The sequence below is a fragment of the Gossypium raimondii genome, chromosome 5, assembly GCF_025698545.1.
Source record: "Gossypium raimondii isolate GPD5lz chromosome 5, ASM2569854v1, whole genome shotgun sequence".
Lineage (NCBI taxonomy): Eukaryota > Viridiplantae > Streptophyta > Magnoliopsida > Malvales > Malvaceae > Gossypium > Gossypium raimondii.
This window is the reverse complement of record NC_068569.1, coordinates 50,111,247-50,131,813: the sequence shown is the minus strand read 5'-3', so window position 1 is coordinate 50,131,813 and position 20,567 is coordinate 50,111,247. Positions and strand designations below refer to the sequence as shown.

Genomic DNA, 20,567 nt, shown 5'->3' with positions numbered 1-20,567 from the left:
TTGCACCTTTTCTCAATCTCTTTTTTTTCTTTGGGGTACTTTTAAGATACCAATCTGGTTACTATGACCGAGTCCCATATTCTACCAACAGATCATATGATTTTCGATTCAATTTCCGCATGTTGGTTCACTTTCATTCATGATGACAAACTTGTTACAGGTTGCATTGAACATCTGTAACTTGCTATCTAAACTTGATCCTAACAGCAGGTAGGTGCTATTTTTCTATTTTTATTTTTGAGAGCTTAAGTTTGAAGATAAGTCTTCAAATACATTGAAAAAAAAAACTGTAACAACAAATGAACTAAAAGAAAAACCCTTTGTCTCCCTAATCCTCTTGAGCTCAATGAAGGGGCAATCTGCAGAGAGGATCCAATCATTGTTTCCTGTTTTATTAGCTTCCCTTCTTGTTTTAGGAACAGCACAATTAGTGTTTGATAGCTTGAAGAGTGGCAAAAGCTATGTATTTCAGTACTATGGCAAACCGGAGAAGCTGAGGAAATCGGTTTTTGTTTTACCGGAAGATCGGATGGATGAAAGCTGCAACCTGTTTGAAGGGAAATGGGTTTGGGACAATGTCTCATATCCTCTTTATGAAGAAAATAGCTGCCCTTACTTGGTTAAACAAACAACTTGTCTAAAAAATGGCAGGCCCGATTCTTTTTACCAAAACTGGAGATGGCAGCCTCAAGCATGCAACCTACCAAGGTATACATACATACATATATATATATATGCATGTATATACATGAAAGTAAATAGGGAATTACTTAAAGTATGCAGTGACTTGCAGGTTTGATCCATTGAAGCTATTGGACATTTTGAGGGACAAAAGGTTGATGTTCATAGGGGATTCAGTTCAAAGAGCCCAATTTGAATCAATGGTCTGCCTGGTACAATCTGTGGTTCCCAAAGGGAAGAAATCTTTTAAAAGAGATCCTCCTAGGAAGATCTTCAAAGCCAAGGTACTTAAACCTGCATCCTCATTAGCCATAATACTTACAATTGCAGTGTACTTTTTCAAGATTTATGTGATATGATTTGCTTGTTGGTGATTATAATACAGGAGTACAATGCAACTATTGAGTACTATTGGGCTCCATTCATTGTGGAATCTATCTCAGACCATGCGACAAATCATACTGTATTAAAACGTCTGGTCAACCTTGACTCCATATCTAAACATGGCAAGAGCTGGGAAGGAGTGGATGTGTTAGTATTTGAGAGCTATGTATGGTGGATGTATAGACCTCAGATCAACGCTACGTAAGTACGACGTACAATCTAAATCGGAACCCACAAATCTGCTATAAAATCTTAAATTGAATATATCCATCTGAATCGGAATCACAAATCTAAATTGAACATATCCATCTAAATCAGAATCCACAAATCTGCTATAAAATAATATCCATATTTGACACTCATTTTGGCCATTGGTTTCAGCTACGGATCCATGGAGGATGTTCAAGAATATAATGTCACAACTGCCTATAGAATTGCAATGGAAACTTGGGGGAATTGGTTAGAATCCACCATTAATCCTCATCTTCAAAAGGTTTTTTTCATGAGTATGTCCCCAACACACTTGTGGTGAGTTCTACTGGTTATTTAAATTAGAAAATCTTTCATTTACAATGGGAAGAAAAGCTTATAATTGTTGTGAAATTTTCCATTCTAGGAGCTGGGAATGGAAGCCAGGCAGCCGTGGAAACTGTTTCAATGAGTCTTACCCCATCCAAGGTTCATATTGGGGCACGGGGTCTAACCTAGCTATCATGGAGATACTTCATGAAGTTTTACAAGACCTTAAAATCAATGTCACATTTTTGAACATTACCCAGTTATCAGAATATAGGAAAGATGCTCATACGACAGTTTTCGGAGAACGAAGAGGCAAGCTCTTGACAAAGGAACAAAAAGCTGACCCACTAAATTTTGCTGATTGCATTCATTGGTGCTTACCAGGAGTACCTGATACATGGAATGAGATTTTGTATGCATATTTGTTGCAGAGTTATCAAAATTTTTGATAACTTTTTTGTAAATTCAACAGTATTGCTTGTCAAAAAATTGGAGATGAACGTCAAAATGATGATGCAAAAAGGTATCTCAGCTATCAAGCTTGAGTGTGAAGAAATGGTTCATGTCCACTGAATATGTATGAGAAAAATATATAAAAGAAATAGGTATATACTGAACTTTGAAATGTGTGCCATTTATGATAGAAATTTAATTTACAAGACAGACTGATTACCTGCATATAAACGAAAATTCACAGTGTATCTCATTCTTATGGCACAAGGAAAAGGCTTGAGAATGAACCCGGTTGAAGCTAATCTGATCAACATAATTTGTTTAAGTGGTTAAAGGAGTTCCCAGTCAGAATCACATACAAGTTCCGTTTGCGTATTTTTGGACTTTGAGGTTGCAGTGGAGGATGAGGGCTGTGGAGTTTGGAAATGATTGTGGTCTGACCCCATGTCCGCATCTCCAAACCATATTGCTAGCTGTTCATACTCTTTCACCAGCCTCTTTTTCGAAGTTAAAGCATCCTTGATTCTTTTCTATTGAAAGCAAATGAAAAATCAGCAAATTAGCAAAGGATTATATTGGAAGTAAAAGAAGCTCCTATCAGGTAAGGCATACATTCCAATTCAGTCCCAGTTGTCTAAAGCATCACACTGAAAGTAGCTTAAAGTTCGTTTTCATTTGTATAGTAATGCATGTCTCAAGATGCATAAAGCAAAACTGACTATTAAATTGCCAGTACTTTGCATGATAAATGACTTGTGTGCAGAGATATTCATAATATCAACTGTATTTGCATTGCGAACATACAATTTTCTCATAAGAATTTACTGAAAACAGAAAATTGTATTGGAGAATGCTATTTCTCATGTTGCAAAGAAGATCTCCAATGCACCTGACTGTCTGTGTGTGTGTGTGTGTGAGAGAGAGAGAGACAGACAGACCGACCTTGTATGATTTGTGTTTATTCATTATATGAGAGACGGCATAAAGTGCAGTAACATCGGGAATATGACAGCTATCCTCGAGCTTCACCTCATCATACAATTCAATGGTTTCCATGGAAGAAATATTGATATCATCAGTGGAATCATTTATATGTCCTGTTTATGGTTTTCAGAATTAGAGAAAGTAAAATTACAGTTATTAAGCTTCTGCATTCAACAGTTCTACCAAAAGGCAATGTAAAACAAAGTTTCTATGATATGGTGCAAACCAATAACCAAAAATGCATAACATAAAGAACCATTCATCACTCACAAAGACTAGTGACTTCATACTTTAGAAATACACACAAACACACATATTGATTAATTTGAAAGTCATTTTGATCATGTTGCTGACTGACCTAACCGTTTAAAGATATAACCATCATATCTTTTGAAGAAACCTCCTTTTTAACGTTACTATTATTTCATTATTGAACAATAGTGGCTTGTATCCCAATTGGCAGAAAAAAAAAACTAGACACAATTAAAACAAGCTTGGTTTCTGAAGGTTCTAACATTTTTTTTGGTACAAAGTTCTTGTCATTATTATTATGTCAAGTAAAGTCGGAACTGTACAGTTTGCATTATCATCATCCTCATTATTGATATCACAATTACAACTACTGCTATTGATATTTGACATTAACAAAAATGAGGATGGAGAAACACACTTAAAAGGAAGGCAGAGAAGAAAGCAATCAAGCTATATATTTTGCTTGCTTACCAATATTAGATAAGGATAAAGCCTGAATTTGAGCAGGTTCACCACCAAAGTAAACATTTTTGCTTCCTGATATTTCAGTCAGGGACTTGGGACTATTAGCAGTTCTGTAGGCATCATTTTCTGCGATATCACAAGATGAAAATCAATTCCGCAAGAGAGAAAATATATGCTTATCATAACGTAAGAACAAGTTGTTAACCAGGAGATGCCATGGACAAGTCATTGCCAGACGAGATGGGTCCTGTCAATTCAGCCACGTTAATGGGATCATGAGAAATTAAAGCTTTTGCAGGTGAATGTTCAAGCGAATTCTTCTCCGGAAAATTAATTTCCTTTAATACTGAACCACAAGGAGAAACGACTCCAACCTCTGCCATAACTTCCTCAGAGCGAATGCCTGAAGAGGTCATTTTATAAGAAGTAACATCACCTGAAGCATCTGAGACACAGTCAGAGACACCTGCACGATCATTTTTATCTTTTCTTTCGTTTTGGTCACCCTGAACTAAAGTTGCAGAAGAAACATCAGATTGAACAACAGATGGAATTTCATCATCACAATTAACAATCTCATTCACCATTGAAGCTCCAAATGATTCTTCCTCACCAGGAAAGATTGACTCTGAAACATCAGATACAGATGGCTTTCTCACATCCTGAACTGAAGTTGAAGGAGGAACCTCAGCTTCGAAAGGCATTTCTTTCTCATTACAATCAATGAACTTGCTCAACATTGAAGATCCAGAGGATTCCTTCTCAAAAGGAGATAGTAAACCTGACACCATGGATGCTGAATGCTTTTCCATTGTGGCATGTTCCTCTGGGTTCACTTCAGGTTTTGTATCGTTCAAAAAACCAGCAACTTGTTCTGAAGTTACATATTGTTTCCCCAAAAGGGAATCCACAGAATTAAGGTTACCTGGTTGGTCTACATGGCAAATCTCACCAAACCCACACTCAAGCTGCTTGTTTACCTCATCAACTGTAGTATTATCACTAACTCTTGTCTCCCTTTTAGGGGATTGGAACTCCATATCAATGAATTTATCCTCACTCTGAGATATCAGCTCTGGTACATCAGACCTGGATGCCATTTTCCTTATGGCATTTTCTTCTCTGCTAACATCAGAGCTTGTAGTTTTCATAACATCACTAACTAGTGGGGACATTTTGTCCGAGTCTGCCCCATCAAAGGCATCAACAGAAGCCGGAATACTTAATTGAACTGAATGGAAAAGTTCATTAGAAGCATGATCAGGCCGTTTTTCAATGGGATCAACTTCAGCAACCTTTGATTCAAAAGAGGTACCAATTGTAGTGCTTCTTTTTAAAGCCACTCCTTTGGCATCATGTTTTAGAGGAAGCATAACATCAGAATAAAATCGCTTCATGCTTTTACCCACACTTTGTGCCTGATTCTCAACATATTTGACAGTGTCCTGCAGATAAAGCCATTTACAACATTATGAAAGAAAGCCAAAGCATATATATTCTCGGGTGCATCAAACACTACTAATCACCATAAGTTCATTCAGCCAACTGATACCACATCATGGCTGATGATGGGAGGAAGCAATTCCCTCATAATGGGATCAAAGAATTAATACCTGATTCACGATATTATCCATCTCATGGCACAACGTTTCAAACTTCTGGTAAATGCCCCCCACCCAGCCAATACCTTTAAATCTAGAATCCATCACAGAGTGTCAGATTGTTAAAGCCAATGCCACACATACCTCAGTTTTAATAACAGGTATATGGCCTTATTCCTGCCCCCCGAGTCTTTAATTTAGCCTGAAAAAAATTGCAGAATTGTAGTGAACACTTACAAAACTTGATGAAAATAAAAACACCCAGATGAGTAATACCGCCAACATCTAAGTCAGGAAAGCATCAATTCAAAGGTGCAAATAGATTGAGACATACATTTAATTGTCTTCCCAATTACTATAATATCAATCAAAGTACAGTTATGTCATAATATGCAACTAAAACGCATTTTAATTCATCCACTTCACAAATTAACAGCTTGTAGCACTCGAAACCGACAATATCCTCCATGGCTAACCATCTCAAAAAACCAAATTTCAAGGAAACTAAGAATTAACATTGCGTTATGCCCTTAGTTTTCATCCGTTTTTACATCGCAATAACTGTTTTCACCAATTTAACCATCCATAAATATCATCACTCTAAAAAGAAGAAAAAACAAAAATCTTCTTTTCCCATTATTGCTTTGAAACATTCCATAAAAGAAGTATTTTTCGTTTTAGTATTTTCCCTGACAATGTATGGCATATCACTTCATCACCATCATACATACATACATACATGCATGCAGCATGCACAAACATAGAAAGCACGAAAATCATCTAAAAATTGTATTTTGCACAATCATCAGCTGTTTTCCATAAATAAAATTCACTTTACATCAAGATATACGAAGGGACATAGATCTCTACATAACAAAGAGTCCGAATTCATTAAAAGTAAAAACAATTTTAGAAAAACTTATGAGAATTACAAAGACTGAGGAATATAAGAAAAAACCCAGAACAATAAAAAGAAGAAAGAGAAGATGGGTTGGCTTACGGGTGGCCGTGGCCGGTGGTGGACGGCGGATACCGTTGATCTTTTATCAACAGAGTTTTATTGAGAGAGGAGAAAGGGGTTTTATGTGGAGAAAGCGGAGGGGGTTTGAGTAGTCCTTAATGGGTAAACCACCCCGGATTTATCATTAAATGCAAGATTATAACTAAATTTATTTTTATTAAAAAATAAATGATTTAATGTGAGAAAACGTGTAATGGATAACCTAAGAAGTACAATTTGTATAAAGATAATGCTTTGAAACAAAGGAATGAGGGAAGGAAACAGTTTTGCATTTATGATTTCACCATCATCATACTTATACATCAAATAATAATTAATTAATAGTGGGATTATGATTTTCTTTCCATTCAAAATACTTCATCATCTTTCAACTCTAATTTTCAAATTAAAAAAACATTCAACTTATTTATAGTTTTAGGACACTTCGATTTAAAATTTTGTAAACACAGTTACTGATTTTCTATTAAACCTACATTAGGACAAAAATCAAAATCAGAAGATATATTTATGTAAAAATATTCTCGTTGACTTAAAAAATAGAATAGGAATAACCACTGGACCCACCAAAAACTGATTATACTAGTACTTGAATAACTTGAACTAATTTATTTTTTATATTTAATGTTTATTAATTTTATTTTATCAAAATTGAAATCCTGAGATATTTCTTAAACCAGTCGCTCTTTGAACTTGTTGGTTACACTTTGAATAAAAGCTACGTCACATCTTTCTAATGAAAAGATAAGACCATTTGTTGGATACTCTTCCTTTTATTTCCAACTCAAGTCCTCATTCCTAGAAACTTCAAATTAAGGACAAAGATATACAAAGAGTGGAGTTCAGGAAATTTCATGGCAACTTCCTCCGGTTAGGGATATAAAACTGTACATTCTAATACATCACCAATGAGCCCACCACTTCAACCACTTTCTCTCCAGCAATCACAAGGTTAGGCTGCAATATCATCTGGTCTTGGATTAGCTCCTGGGGACTGATGGTTGCTGATGTTTTCTTTTTGTATTGAGAGAGCGCACATTACTTGCTTCATTTGAGTGCTTTGGGGTGCAGCCTCGTCCGGCCTTCCATCTTTATCTTTGAGGTTGGTTTTATGCTCAGTGTTGTTCCACAGGAAATGGCCAAAAAAGGGCAGAGAACAAAGAAGATACCAATGCCGGTTAGCATAAAAACAGAGCATCAATTCTCCACTCAACACCAAAAAAAGATGTTAGACAATTCAACTCCCCTAGCCAATAGTCAAACAAAGTGAAAATATATGCTCCTGTTTCTTCAACATGGGGAAAAAATATTCTTGAAAGCAACCTAGATAGATAAAAGAGAATATCGAAAGAGACAACATAACTAGATAAATGGTCAGTTCAAATTGCCTAATTTTTCATCAGATAATGACACCATGGAAAAGAATCCTAATTTCCAATAAAAGCCAAATTTAGCATCTAGGATAAGATATTTAAAGTCAACAGGGTATCCAAATATCATGGTTAAAAGACTTGACACAATTCTGTCTGCAAATTTGGCAAGCAAAAACAAATCACGATCAAATGGTTTCTAACCCCTTAAAACGATACGCATCATTCATAACATGAACCCCTCTTTAGAGAAACAAGCCAAGATATCTTAAGAGGTGCAAGTATCAAAATCGGCTACCTCAAGCATATCACACAGGGAAATTCTTTCAAAAATTCATCTAGAGAGAGATCTTGCATGTTATGCATCCAAGAATATCATCATACATTAATGTGAAAAGTTGCCAACTGAAGCTCGATGGAAAGACTAGGGAAAAGCCTTCTTAGTCTCACTCCATTAACCAAAAACAGCCCTAAGATGCGTATATTTCGTCTTGGAGAAAGGCATATTTAGATCCATGGAATGAACAACTCCATTCCAACAGGATATTGACCTTGGTTTCAGCAAGTAGACTAAAAAAATTTCATAATGCATAGAATATCATATTTAGATCCATGGAATGAACAACCCCATTCCAACAGGATATTGACCTTGGTTTCAGCAAGTAGACTAAAAAAATTTTATAATGCATAGAATATCATTATTAGCTGCAGGAACTGCCACCACCAGGAAAGATAAAGGGAAATTAAACACTAGCCTTTCAAATGGTTTCCTGCAAAACCTACAAGACACTTAACCGCACAGACAACAGTCCATTACTCCACTGTGCACAAAACAGTAGTCAACCAACAAAGATGACTGCCAGAGACAGTTGCAGCACATGGGAGAAAAAGATACATTGTCACCAATAAATTGATACACAGCATGTGCTCAGTTACAAATCCAACAGAACCCAACGACAGCCACACAGATTATACAAGCACCACAACATCAAAAACTGGCAGCAGCACATACACTTATAAGTACTTGCTACATTCACATTATTAGATTCTTCAGTGAAACAAGAACCCACTCAAAAGGTCCATGTTATGAGGGTACAAATTTGAACACATTCAGGAAACCAGAATTACCTCTCCTCAATAAAAGGAATATAGGCAAGTATCACAAGAAGGCAACCAAAACTCTAGCAACTAAATAATAAAATGCAAAAACACAAAAGTCTTGAAGACATCTTAGGGTGGAAACTTTGTCATTTAGATATACTGGGTACATCAAAGTAGTTAAGGAACACAATAAATTACATTAGAAAATGGCTTTGTTTAGCTAAGTGCTAAAAGAAATCATTTATTTAACAACATAGTAACAACTTCCCAGTGTAGGTTCATTACACCCCAAATATTTTACATGGAAAAATAAAGAACTACATTCAACTTGAATATGCGTACAAGATAGATAAGACAAAATTATAGCAACATCAACCAACAAAGAAACAAACTTCCAAGTAAGGGAGATGCGGTAGCAACTGTAGATATTAGCAAGAATAGGGGAAAAAACATTAACTCACTACTTTTATTATTAAAAACTATACTAATGATTAAAAGAGCCACTGGAACAGAAGTTCCTAACATAGAAAAGCTAGTCTATGTCACATGTTTTGCCAACCAGCAATCAGAAATAAACATCTTATAGGTGCAGATCAAGAGAAGTGGCTGTAAGAGCCAAGCAAATACATTCATCAAGCCAGAGTATATATAGTCTTGCATTCACGCAATCACCAGAACCACAAAAAGCATCTGCGCCCAACAAGCTGTCATAAACCTGAATCAAACCCATTGACAACTCAATTCATCATTCCACATCACCAAGCAAAACAAATGTCAAAGCTAATCGAAAAGCAGTGTATAAAGCAAAATTAGTGGAATAGAAACAAACACTGCACTTACTTGAATGGATCAGCTCAAACTTTCAAACAAACAAAAGATCAAACAGAAGCAAAGCAATTGCAGCAATCATGTCCAGTCAAATAAATAGAAATTTTTAAACGGCAGCACAGACCATCACGCAATACAACAGGAAAAAAAAAGTCATACAACTCCACAGTGATCAAAAACATTTTGAAACATGAAATAATGCAAAGCTAGATTCCATTTGAGGATAATATTCCCTCAGAGTAGTTAGAAATTAGGTAATCAACTAAAAAAAATACACTAGATTATAAGAAGCAAACAAAGATTTTTCTTTTTGATACATAGCAAATGGGAATCAACAATTAGAAAGATTAAGGCTGCATAAAGGATATCTTGGCTTCTGCACACAGTCTGACCACCTCACTAGATTATAAAAAGCAAAGAAAGAAGAATATCAAAATTATAATATGCCATGCAAAGCTGGCATGTTAAGGCAAGTTGAACAGGAAATATCAGCTAAGTAGGAAGAAGCATTTTACATTGAAATTAGCTATTCTATTTTTGCCCCTTGCTACGAATCAAATGAAGTGTGCATTCTGGAGTACAATTTAGAATGTTAAATAATTCTACCAAGAGAGAGATTCACAAAACTCCATAAACATAAAAGGAGACAGAAAACTCAAACACAAGAAAACTGCTATTATATTTGGAAAACTTACTACAGATGGACATATCATTTTATCTCAACATCATTTAAATAATGGACATTGGTAAAATAAAATCAACCCAGCTAGTTAAAAATGTGTACACAAAGGACTTGTATGCATCTTAGTTAAAAATGTTTACCAAAAAGAACTGTATGCGTGCTCACTGTTAGAAACATTTCAATCTCACAGAATTTAGAAGAGAGCTTGTTCTCATCAAGACAATATCCATTCACTAAAACCCAAAATCTGCAGAAGACAGTTCTCTACACATGATTAAACCTAAGATCATAACATGCCTTTCAACACCTGAAGTTAAAAGGTATATAAAGTATTTCTTATATTTACTAAGATTTAACATGCTTTTTTAAAAAAAACAATTCACTAACAAGTGGTGTCAGTCACTTGATTCATGACAAAAACAATAAGAGGCTAGATAAGTTTATTTATACTCATGTCTCAATATATGGGCATAAAATTTCGAAATTTTGGGTATATAATAGAAGATTTAAAAGCTAATCTGCAACAGAAAAAATCCATTTGAAAATGCAACAAAATGCAGCAATATATGGTATCTTCAACAAAGGAAAAACCACTTACAGACAATTAAGCAAGTATATAGCACAGAAGTAACACAACTCAGAAAAAAGCTGGAAAAGCCAAAAAGTTTCAAGCAATCGCACACAAGGAACAAATATGTACAACAAAACAAGCAAGCAAGCAAGCACAAAGACAGAAATCAAGTCACCAATCAGCAGAGAGTAAAAAACGAATAACACCTAGTGTAGCATAAATGAATTTACAGAATACCAAAACAAGGAGAACTACCTCAGTAGAAAGGTGGTCCGTTGGGATACATTCCACCAGGTGGAACTCTCGGCACAGGGGACGTCCCAGCTCCTTGGTGATGCTGACTGGGGAAAGCAGCTGCGGAAGACAAGCTGTAATGAGCAGTCTCCGGATATCCCCCAGATGGCATCCCAACAGAGTTCGGTGGCATTCTATATAAAGAAGACCCTAAAGCTGCACCACTCAAACCAACCCCTGCACCAGCACCAGTCAACCCACCATAGCCAGTTGAACCTGGTCCACCATAACCACCATACGGCCCACTAAGACCAGAACCATAACCACCACCAGCGGCGCCTCCACTCCCACTCAATGCCCCAACCCCAACTCCTGAAGAATTCAAGTGATGAGGATGACCCATTGGGCCGGGCGGCCCTTGCAACCCACCAGGAAACCCACCATAACCACCCATGCCACCTGGTCCACCAGGCCCCACATGGCCACCGTAACCACCACCGTGTCCTCCAACCCCCATCTCTGTATTTCCTGCAGCCCCAACTCCACTTTGCATCATCCCATCTTGTCCCGGCTTCCCTTTTTTCCCTTCAATAGCAAGCTTACAATTCAATTGTCTCCCATCAATATTCTTCACCGGCTCCACCAACGCCGACTGAGCCCCTTCTGCCGTCTTATAAACAAAAAGAGCAAATCCCTTTGATTTTCCGGTCTGCTTATCGAAGCCCAAAGGACCCTCTTCAATTTCCCCATACTGTGCAAAATGACCCAATAACTTATCCGCTGGCATGTCGTACGGCACATTGGCTACATAAATCTTCCTCATATGAACATCCACAGGGTTAGTATTCGTCCCCGAGTTCCCCGCTGCCGCCAGCTGAGTCACCGTGACTCTACCGTCGATTTTCTTACTGGGTTCTTTAAGAGCAAGCAAAGCACCATCGACGTGCTTAAAGGTAACGAATCCATACCCTTTGGATTTCCCAGTAGCCTTGTCGAGGATAACGACCGCTTCTTCGAGTTCCCCATAGACCGAAAAAAGTGAACGAAGGCCGTCGGTTGTAGTATCCCAACCCAACCCACGGATGAAGAGCTTCCTTTGAGATGGATCTTGATCGGCAATAGAGCGTACGGCGGAAAGAACATCAAAGTGACGACAAACGGCGTCTTGGAGGATGTCAAGGAGTTGATCGACGGTGAATCGCTCGATTAGCTTGCGGCCATCTTGTGGGGTTAGTTTGGTGATTGGGTCAGGTTCCGATACCGCGGAAATAATACCATTTTCATCAAGCTTGCGTTTCTTAGTGGGATCCATGAATTGCATCTCTGAGGATTCTTAAAACCCAAACCCTAGAAAGCACTAAAGAGAGAAAGGGTACCTTCCAAATTGAGGTTAAAGAAAAGGAGAGAAACAAAATTGGTAAAGGGCGTTTTTGTATATATCGAATTCGGGGAGTGGCGTATGGCGGTGTTTATCTTTGATAGTTCGGGTGCCAACCTTTTAAGCCTTTTTCGTTTTAGGCCGATGGCACAATTAAATTTTTGTCACCAGATTTTGGGCTCAACCATGATTCTGGGCTGACCCTTAGAAATAGTTTTACAAGCTAAAAGAGCCACTTGAATTCGGGTACCTTAATGTTTAACTTGAGTAGCTTGCGAGTTAATTTGATAATTTCAGTACGAATTTTAAATTCAATCTCAAATACAAATAGTCGAATTTGAAATCATGTATAGAAATTGTACTCAGGCTCTTCTTATAAAATATAAGCTGATTGAATGAGCTTGAAAAATTAGGTTTTTATTTTTGTTCCATACTTGGTTAATAGGGTAAAAAAAAATTCTAACTATGATTCATTGTGTTATGACTTTATATATTGAAATGTTGATGATTATGGTACTTGGAAATAAACTATGCAATGAATCAAGAAAAAGGGTTACGGGCGTGGTCAACACATTAATTTGATTTGAAATGTGTTGAAGGAAATTGGTTAAATGAGGTTAATTGATAATTCGTTGATTATACGAAGTATGTTGAATTGATAAGATCATAAATTAGTCATTTTTCATAATCAAAATCAAGTGTCTTGTGAAAGTCTGTATTACAAGTCAATTCTATATATTATGATTTGTATTTTTTTGCTATTATGCTAACGTATACTCCACTTGGCTTTACACCTGTCGGATGTTTAGACTTAATGTCTGAGACATATTTCATAAGTTATAATAGAAACGTCTATTTATTTTGATGAGTTGTTCCCATCTCAATGCTTTCAAGTATATTTTCATTGAAAATACTCATTTTTCCATAATATTGAAATGTTCTACGTAGATTATCGTTGTTAACAACAATTTCCTTTTATCAACTCCATCATCTTTAGTTATGACATAACTAATCGAGATATCTTATTATATTCATAATTTCATGTATTGAACCTCTTTTGGGGTTTTATTAAAAGTTATGCCTCGGGTCTCTTCATGAGTACTCGTCTCCTTTAACGTGTGGCCATCTTCATTTCTTACTCTTTTCTTTCAAGAATTTTTTTATTTATAGAACCAACTAGTTTTTCATCCTTCTAGCGTGCCCAAAAATTATTTTTATCACTTTGTCCTTCTAGGACTCATAATTATTTGGAACATTTTAGCTGGTATATGTATCATCTAGTATATACAATCTCTAAATGTCATCACTAAACATGTCTAGCAAATACTTTTTTCCTTCAAACTTTGTGCACATAATATTAGTAAGGGACCACAAAAAGTGATGACATAATTATACTTATTTGTCCAACTTGTCTCCCCATAATATTGAGAAAATTTACAACATGACTATTTTTTCAAAATTATAAATATATATCTCTTTTCAACTTTTACCATCAAATAAAAATTCTAAATTTTCTCAACTTCATACTTGATGGTCCATATTAGTGCATTATGGTGGAATATAAAATAGATATTTTACATCCAAATAATCATAAATGAAACCTATTGGCTTATAAATGAAAGCCAATTCTCATGGGACAAATGTTTCTTACATGTTGGCTCAATGCAAATAAAATTACATGCTTATTTTAAAGCTATTATTATATTAATGGTTAAGCAATTAAATGGAGGCATAATTTTGCTAACCATTAAGTATAAAAATCTGAGCATAGACAACTTAATATTATCTCAGCTAAAACTATGAAAATCAAGCTTAGGATATAATGCACTAGCGTTGTTAGTACAAATTGCATACTATAGAGATTGTCTAGAATCAAATTATTTCAAGAAATAATAGTGTAAACTTTGGGTTGCATACATGTGATACACGAGCTCATATATTATTTGGATATCATCAAAAAATGCAACCAACCTCTAACTTTTTTCCAAAGAACTAGTATTGTTGACAATTATCAAAATGAAAATAACTTCTCATTCTTCAATAGAATCATATAAGATCTCTTCAAATTATTTTGCACCATTATTGACTTGAGATGGTCTAGCCGGCCATACCAACACTATGAACTTCTTGCCACTATCTCATATGTCAATCATACAAGTGAAGTGTATTCCTTCAAGGAATATTTATAATACAAATACATGAGTATCTCATGTCATTTCTAGCCATGGTTTTAATATAAAACACATAAAGATTTCCTTCAACATATATCTTCTCGATTTGAAAAATAATATCATATTTTATAAGATTTTGCATCACAAGGAGGTAAAATATTAACTTTTCAAGAGCTTTTACGTTTGATGCAATATCGTTCTTGAACATGTAATGATTTTATCATATAACATTAATGAATGCATAATTTATTTTAAATAATATATACTTTTGCATTTATTTTCAACATGGATGATAAAATTTGAATCTTCAAACACTTCATTTACTCATATAAAATAAAATGAATAAATATAAATAAAATATATATTAAACATAACAAAAACAAATTCAGTATTACTAATCAATCACTATGGTTAGATATCTTTTTATATACCATAACACAAAAAATTACAAAATATTATAAGGTCACTGTAATACCCAATTTTAGCCTGGACTCACAAAAAAAAAACCCAAAGTAATATCATTTGGCCCGATCGGAATTGCCCATTACTTGAAAAGGTTGAAGGTCCATCTACAAGCTTATGGAAACATAATCTTCAGGGATATGCAATCTTAGATATGATATGCAATCTTAGATATAATATATAATCTTAGATATGATATGCAATCTTAGATATGATATATAATCTTAGATATGTTATGCAATCTTAGAAGATATGATTTTGTAATCTTAGAGATTTAATTTGTAGATACCCTTTAATCTCAGCCGTTGATGTAATTGATTTGTACCGTTGGATTTGGGGAGGCTCAACTATAAATAGAGGCCTCTCCCTTCATTGTAAAAAAAGATGGAGGAATAAAAAAAGAGAACGATTGGCAGTTTTTTAAAGGTGGCTTACTATTTTTTGTTTTTTTCGATTATTTTTTACTTATTTACGATTTTAAAAAAGGGAGAAGGTGATACCACTGCAAATTTTATTTATTTATTTTATTTAGCCCCTCCGCCTTTTAAGGTTTTTGTAATTAAGTTTTTTTTTAATTTTAAATTTACCCTTTATTTATTTTCGATTTCAATTGATCTGATTGACGACGCCGTTTAGGAAATAGGAAAATTTCCTTCCGGTCCCTCCATGTAATATCTGCGTTCAATTTGGTCCTTGATTTCCATTTATGTATAGATTTGCCTCGAGTTTTTATTTACAGTTCAAATTAGTCTTTTTCATTTTTTTATTTTTATTAATTAGTTTTTATTCTTTTTTATATTTAGTTATTTTAAAAAAATATATGTATATATATTTTTCATATACGTATATTTATTTTTTGCAGTATAATATAATAATTATTTTATTTATTTGTATGTAATTATTTTTTATCTATATGTATATATTTATTTTAGTATACACATGTATGTACACATATTAATATTTTTAACTAATTTATATATATATATGAACATATTTATTTTTAAAAATGCAAATATATTTTTATATACTTTATAAATTTTTTTCCTTTATTTTCATAAATGCATCATGTATGTATAAGTTTCATAGCCCAAGATTTCATATGTAAATTATGTGTATGACTTTTAATTTCAATGCATATATACTATGTGCCTTTTATTCTTTATATTTGGTTTATTTTCTTCATTCGATTATTAATTCATGTTTTCGTTTATATGTTACAATTCATTTTTTATTTTGATCATTCATTTGATATTTTGTATGTGATTATTTTTATTATGTATATTGATTCTATTTATTCATTTATTTATATTATTTCTCGACTGTAATATTTATTATTGCATGGTATATTTAATGTAGCATCACATCATTTTTTTTACTCGATTTCAAACTTTTCAAAATTGAGATAATGCTCGTATTTAGGATTTTCAAGGAAATTGAGCCCTAACGTATTGGGTTCCGATTTTCTTCGTTAAATCTAACAATCGAGCATTTCTCTTTAATAAAAAAAATAAAGAACTCATTATTGGGAATTCAACACGTTGTGTCCTAACATATTGGATGTGACGCATTGATTTCTCGAAATAAATATTTTAAAAAATAATAAAGGAAATATTCGAGTTTGAGATTCTAAAGGAATTGTGCCCTAACGTACAATGCGATTTCTTAAATCTTGAATAAATGGATATTCTTTTAAATTTTATTGCACTAGTAATTTGGCCTAATTCATTTTTGGGGAAAATTAGAATGTCGTGCCCTAACGTATTGGGCGTGGCATTTTCTTTCTCTGAAATGATAAAGGTTTTAATACGTAACGTTTTAAAGTTTTTTCTAAGGATTATATTTCTTCAAATTTTCGACATTAAGACATTAATTAATTAACTAGGTACCAATTTTGGGCGTACGAGGGTGCTAATCCTTCCTCGTACGTAACCGACTCCTGGATCCGTTTTTCTAAAACTCGTAGACCAAAGCCGTTTTTTTAGGTGATCCAATCACACCTCAATAAAAGATTGGTGGCGACTCCCAATTTTCATTTTTTGAAGTCGACAACCTAAAAATTTTGTTTTTCAAAAGATGGTTTCGACAGCTTGGCAACTCCGCTGGGGACTTTTAAAAAAAAAAAAGAGAGTCGAGCCACAAAGTTGATTAATTTTTGTCTTATGGTCGAGAAAGTATTTTTTAAAAATTCATGATATTTTTTTTGCATTCATTATCTTCTTGCTTAATGTATTTAAGTATTGTTTGCACTACACATTACATGAGTTGAATGATTTTACCCTTTAAGTGGGAGCGAGAAACTAGTCATTCGTGAGGTTTTCACCTCCGTGCAAGATAGTGGATTGCTTCCGGGATACATCCATACCTATGTCTTCGTGAGATTTTCATCTCCGTGTAGCCATAGGGAAATGTATTCCCCTGAACTAAACTCAGTCCATATGAGCCTATAATGGGTGAGGATTGAGGAATCTGCTAGTTTGGGTACCCTTGCTCTAGAAGCCAAACCTCATATAATGAACCTTAGGAATCCACCTTAGGTAGAACTATACTGAACCCTAGTAGATATCCGATTAGCTGTTTTACTATTTCTTGATTATATTTGATGATACTGACTTTTTGTGTTGTATTTTGGTTGCACGACATGACATTTCATTTCATCATAAAAAAAGAGGTGTTGATTCACGTTTAGTTGCTAAATAGAGAGCTTGTCATAAGGAAATGAGTTTCTAGATAAAGTGGATGATAATATGGTTGTCCGAATATGGTCCAAGAACACATGATAAGAGAAGGATGATAATTTAATGAAGGACTACACGATTCTGGCTCTGTTGCCCAAAGATTCAAGATGACAAAGATTATTCGAGAGCCGCTAAACTTTCTTAAAGAGAAGCCAACGAGCATCACGAGGATAGTGAGCAATGAGTTACGGCCTGGATCGAGCAAAAAGGAGATAGAAGAAACGTCCTTTTTGAAAAGTTCGTGAGATTTATCTTAACGCTCGAATGAAGAAGAGGATCGAATGTCTTCGCCTATGAGGGCAAGGCCGTATAAATATTCATTTTATGTAAAGAGATTTGTTTTCTAGTAAAGTTCTCTAAATGGAATTGAATCAGAATCAACGTCTCTTTATGCATTCATTTCATGCATTCGCATTACATGATATCATAGCATTAAAGTCCACTAAAAGACTCTAATTGATCTAAATCATTCCTCAGTTAATCTGGAAACCAACCAACCCACCATACACCGCTACGGTACTCGATCAAAAACTAGGGACATGGACCAAAGGATGGAAAGACTAGAACAATCTCAAAAGGAAATGCAGGAGCAGCTTCAAAAGCAAATGAATGAGCAGCAAAAAATGATAGACAAAATGATGGAATCTCAAGGGAGTATGATGGCTTAGTTAACTCAATGGTTCAACAAAGGAACTGATAAAGGAAAAGGCTCTGTGCTCAATATTAAAGAAGGAGACAATGAGGGACCTGTTTATTCCTCAGAACTTACCTCTCAACAAGCAGAGGTATATCCGCGCAAATCCTCCATTACTATGAACCCTCAGGGCGGTGCTATAACACCAATGAACTTTCAAGCTAGATCAGGCTCTGACCCTGGAGACAACCTTGCTAATCTCGCTATCCCTGACTTCAATGAGACAGTTGAGAAAATGAATGGTGAATTGCCAAAATACCTCGAAGAAAAGTACAAATGGCTAGAGGAAAAAATTAGAGCGATGGAAAGTACTGAGGGCTACCATGGAATTGACGCTAAAGAATTGAGCTTGGTTCCGGATTTACTACTCCCTTATAAATTCAAAATGCCTGAGTTTGAGAAGTACAACAGAACTAGTAGCCCCGAAGCTCATATTACTATGTTTTGCAAACGGATGACTGGGTATGTTAATAACGACCAACTGCTAATACATTGCTTTCAAGATAGCCTCACAGGGGCAGCATCTAAGTGGTACAATCGATTGACCTGTACCTAGATTAATTCATGGAGAGATTTAGCACAGGCATTCATAAAGCAATACAGCCATGTAACTGACATGGTATCTGATAGAATCACTCTGCAGAACATGGAAAAGAAGTCGGGTGAAAGTTTTAGGCAGTACGCAAGAGGTGGAGGCATGTCGCCATCCAAGTTCAGCCACCGCTCTTGGAAAAGGAAATGGCAATGCTTTTCGTTAACACATTGAATGCTCCATTCATCACACATATGTTGGGAAGCACCAAAAAAGCTTTTCTGACATAATCATGGATGGTGAAATGGTAGAAAATGCTATCAGAAGTGGAAAGATTGATGCTGGAGGAAATAACAGAAGGCAAGTCTCAAAGGAAAAAGAAAATGAGGTGAACAACGTGAATACGTATAGCAAATCGATTACGGTAAATCAACCAAGAAAGGTGGTTACTAATCAACAGGGTTCATTAAGATAAGAATCAGGTTTGAAGCAAGACACTGAGAAGCTCCAGTTCACGCCAATTCCAATGTCGTATAAGGAGCTGTATAAAAAATTGTTTGATGTACATGTTGTTTCTCCTTTTCATGTGAAGCCACCACAGCCTCCGTATCCCAAATGGTACGACGCAAGTGTACAATGCGATTATCATGCGGGAGTTACGGGGCATTCAATAGAGAATTGCACTACCTTCAAAAAGCTAGTTGAAAGACTCATCAACCTGGGTGTTGTCAAGTTTGATGACTCATCTAGTGAAGGAAATCTGCTACCCAATCACATTTGATAATGGGGGTGAATGTGATGTATGAAGAAGTGTTGAGAGGCGTACACATCAATGCCATATTTGAAGACACAATTTACAAGGAACCTTAAAGATATTCGCCCTTATCAACTTGGAGGTGTTCTAAGTAATTGAACTGCGGAAGAAATCTCTGTAGTTTTTAGAGTTTATTTAGAGTAATGTTCAGAACAATTTTGTTGTTTTTAGCCTAAAAATGATAAAAATTCCTTTGCGAAATAGGCTCATGTCTGAACGTCATTATTCTAATAAAATACATCTTTGCATTAATACTTTTTTATTCTTTTTATTCTTTCATTCTTTTGATTTTTCTTCCACATTATTCTCTCATTCATAATTACATTGTACAAATAATTATTCATAAATTTGCACATTCTTTGTATATTCTTTGGAACTTACTATGGGTCCCTAGATATCAATGACATGAGTGACGCCGCTGCAGACTCAGAATCTCCTTTTGAGCGAGACATATGTTTAGAAGGATCTCATGATTTTGAAGATGACATAGATTGTAGCCTATTTTCGGACCTGTTAAGGATGGTAGAACAAGTCGAGAAACGGATTTTACCCTACAAAGAATCATTGGGATACATGAATTCTCCTTATGTGGGGCATGAAGGTCATTTGATCTCATCAAAAGAGTCTGACGGTCATCG

The 20,567-nt window shown here is 35.1% G+C and overlaps 3 protein-coding genes across 3 annotated transcripts; 1 reads left to right on the top strand and 2 right to left on the bottom strand.

The window, feature by feature from the left end:
• The first annotated feature begins 265 nt into the window (after nucleotides 1–265).
• Nucleotides 266–2,209, top strand: LOC105766382 (protein trichome birefringence-like 31). Its single transcript, XM_012585817.2, has 5 exons — nucleotides 266–708; nucleotides 794–965; nucleotides 1,067–1,266; nucleotides 1,447–1,593; nucleotides 1,682–2,209. Exons 1-5 carry the CDS (start codon nucleotides 347–349, stop codon nucleotides 2,031–2,033), a joined length of 1,233 nt encoding a protein of 410 aa, XP_012441271.1. The 5' UTR covers nucleotides 266–346; the 3' UTR covers nucleotides 2,034–2,209.
• LOC105766383 (uncharacterized) lies at nucleotides 2,178–6,502 on the bottom strand. The gene is made up of 6 exons (XM_012585818.2): nucleotides 6,340–6,502; nucleotides 5,352–5,541; nucleotides 3,944–5,183; nucleotides 3,745–3,864; nucleotides 2,980–3,134; nucleotides 2,178–2,567 (listed from the first exon to the last, which is right to left on the bottom strand). Exons 2-6 carry the CDS (start codon nucleotides 5,442–5,444, stop codon nucleotides 2,367–2,369), a joined length of 1,809 nt encoding a protein of 602 aa, XP_012441272.2. The 5' UTR covers nucleotides 5,445–5,541; nucleotides 6,340–6,502; the 3' UTR covers nucleotides 2,178–2,366.
• A 520-nt stretch (nucleotides 6,503–7,022) lies between these two features.
• On the bottom strand, nucleotides 7,023–12,612 carry LOC105766381 (UBP1-associated protein 2C). Its single transcript, XM_012585816.2, has 2 exons — nucleotides 11,165–12,612; nucleotides 7,023–9,543 (listed from the first exon to the last, which is right to left on the bottom strand). Exon 1 carries the CDS (start codon nucleotides 12,462–12,464, stop codon nucleotides 11,166–11,168), a length of 1,299 nt encoding a protein of 432 aa, XP_012441270.1. The 5' UTR covers nucleotides 12,465–12,612; the 3' UTR covers nucleotides 7,023–9,543; nucleotide 11,165.
• Nucleotides 12,613–20,567: the final 7,955 nt, after the last annotated feature.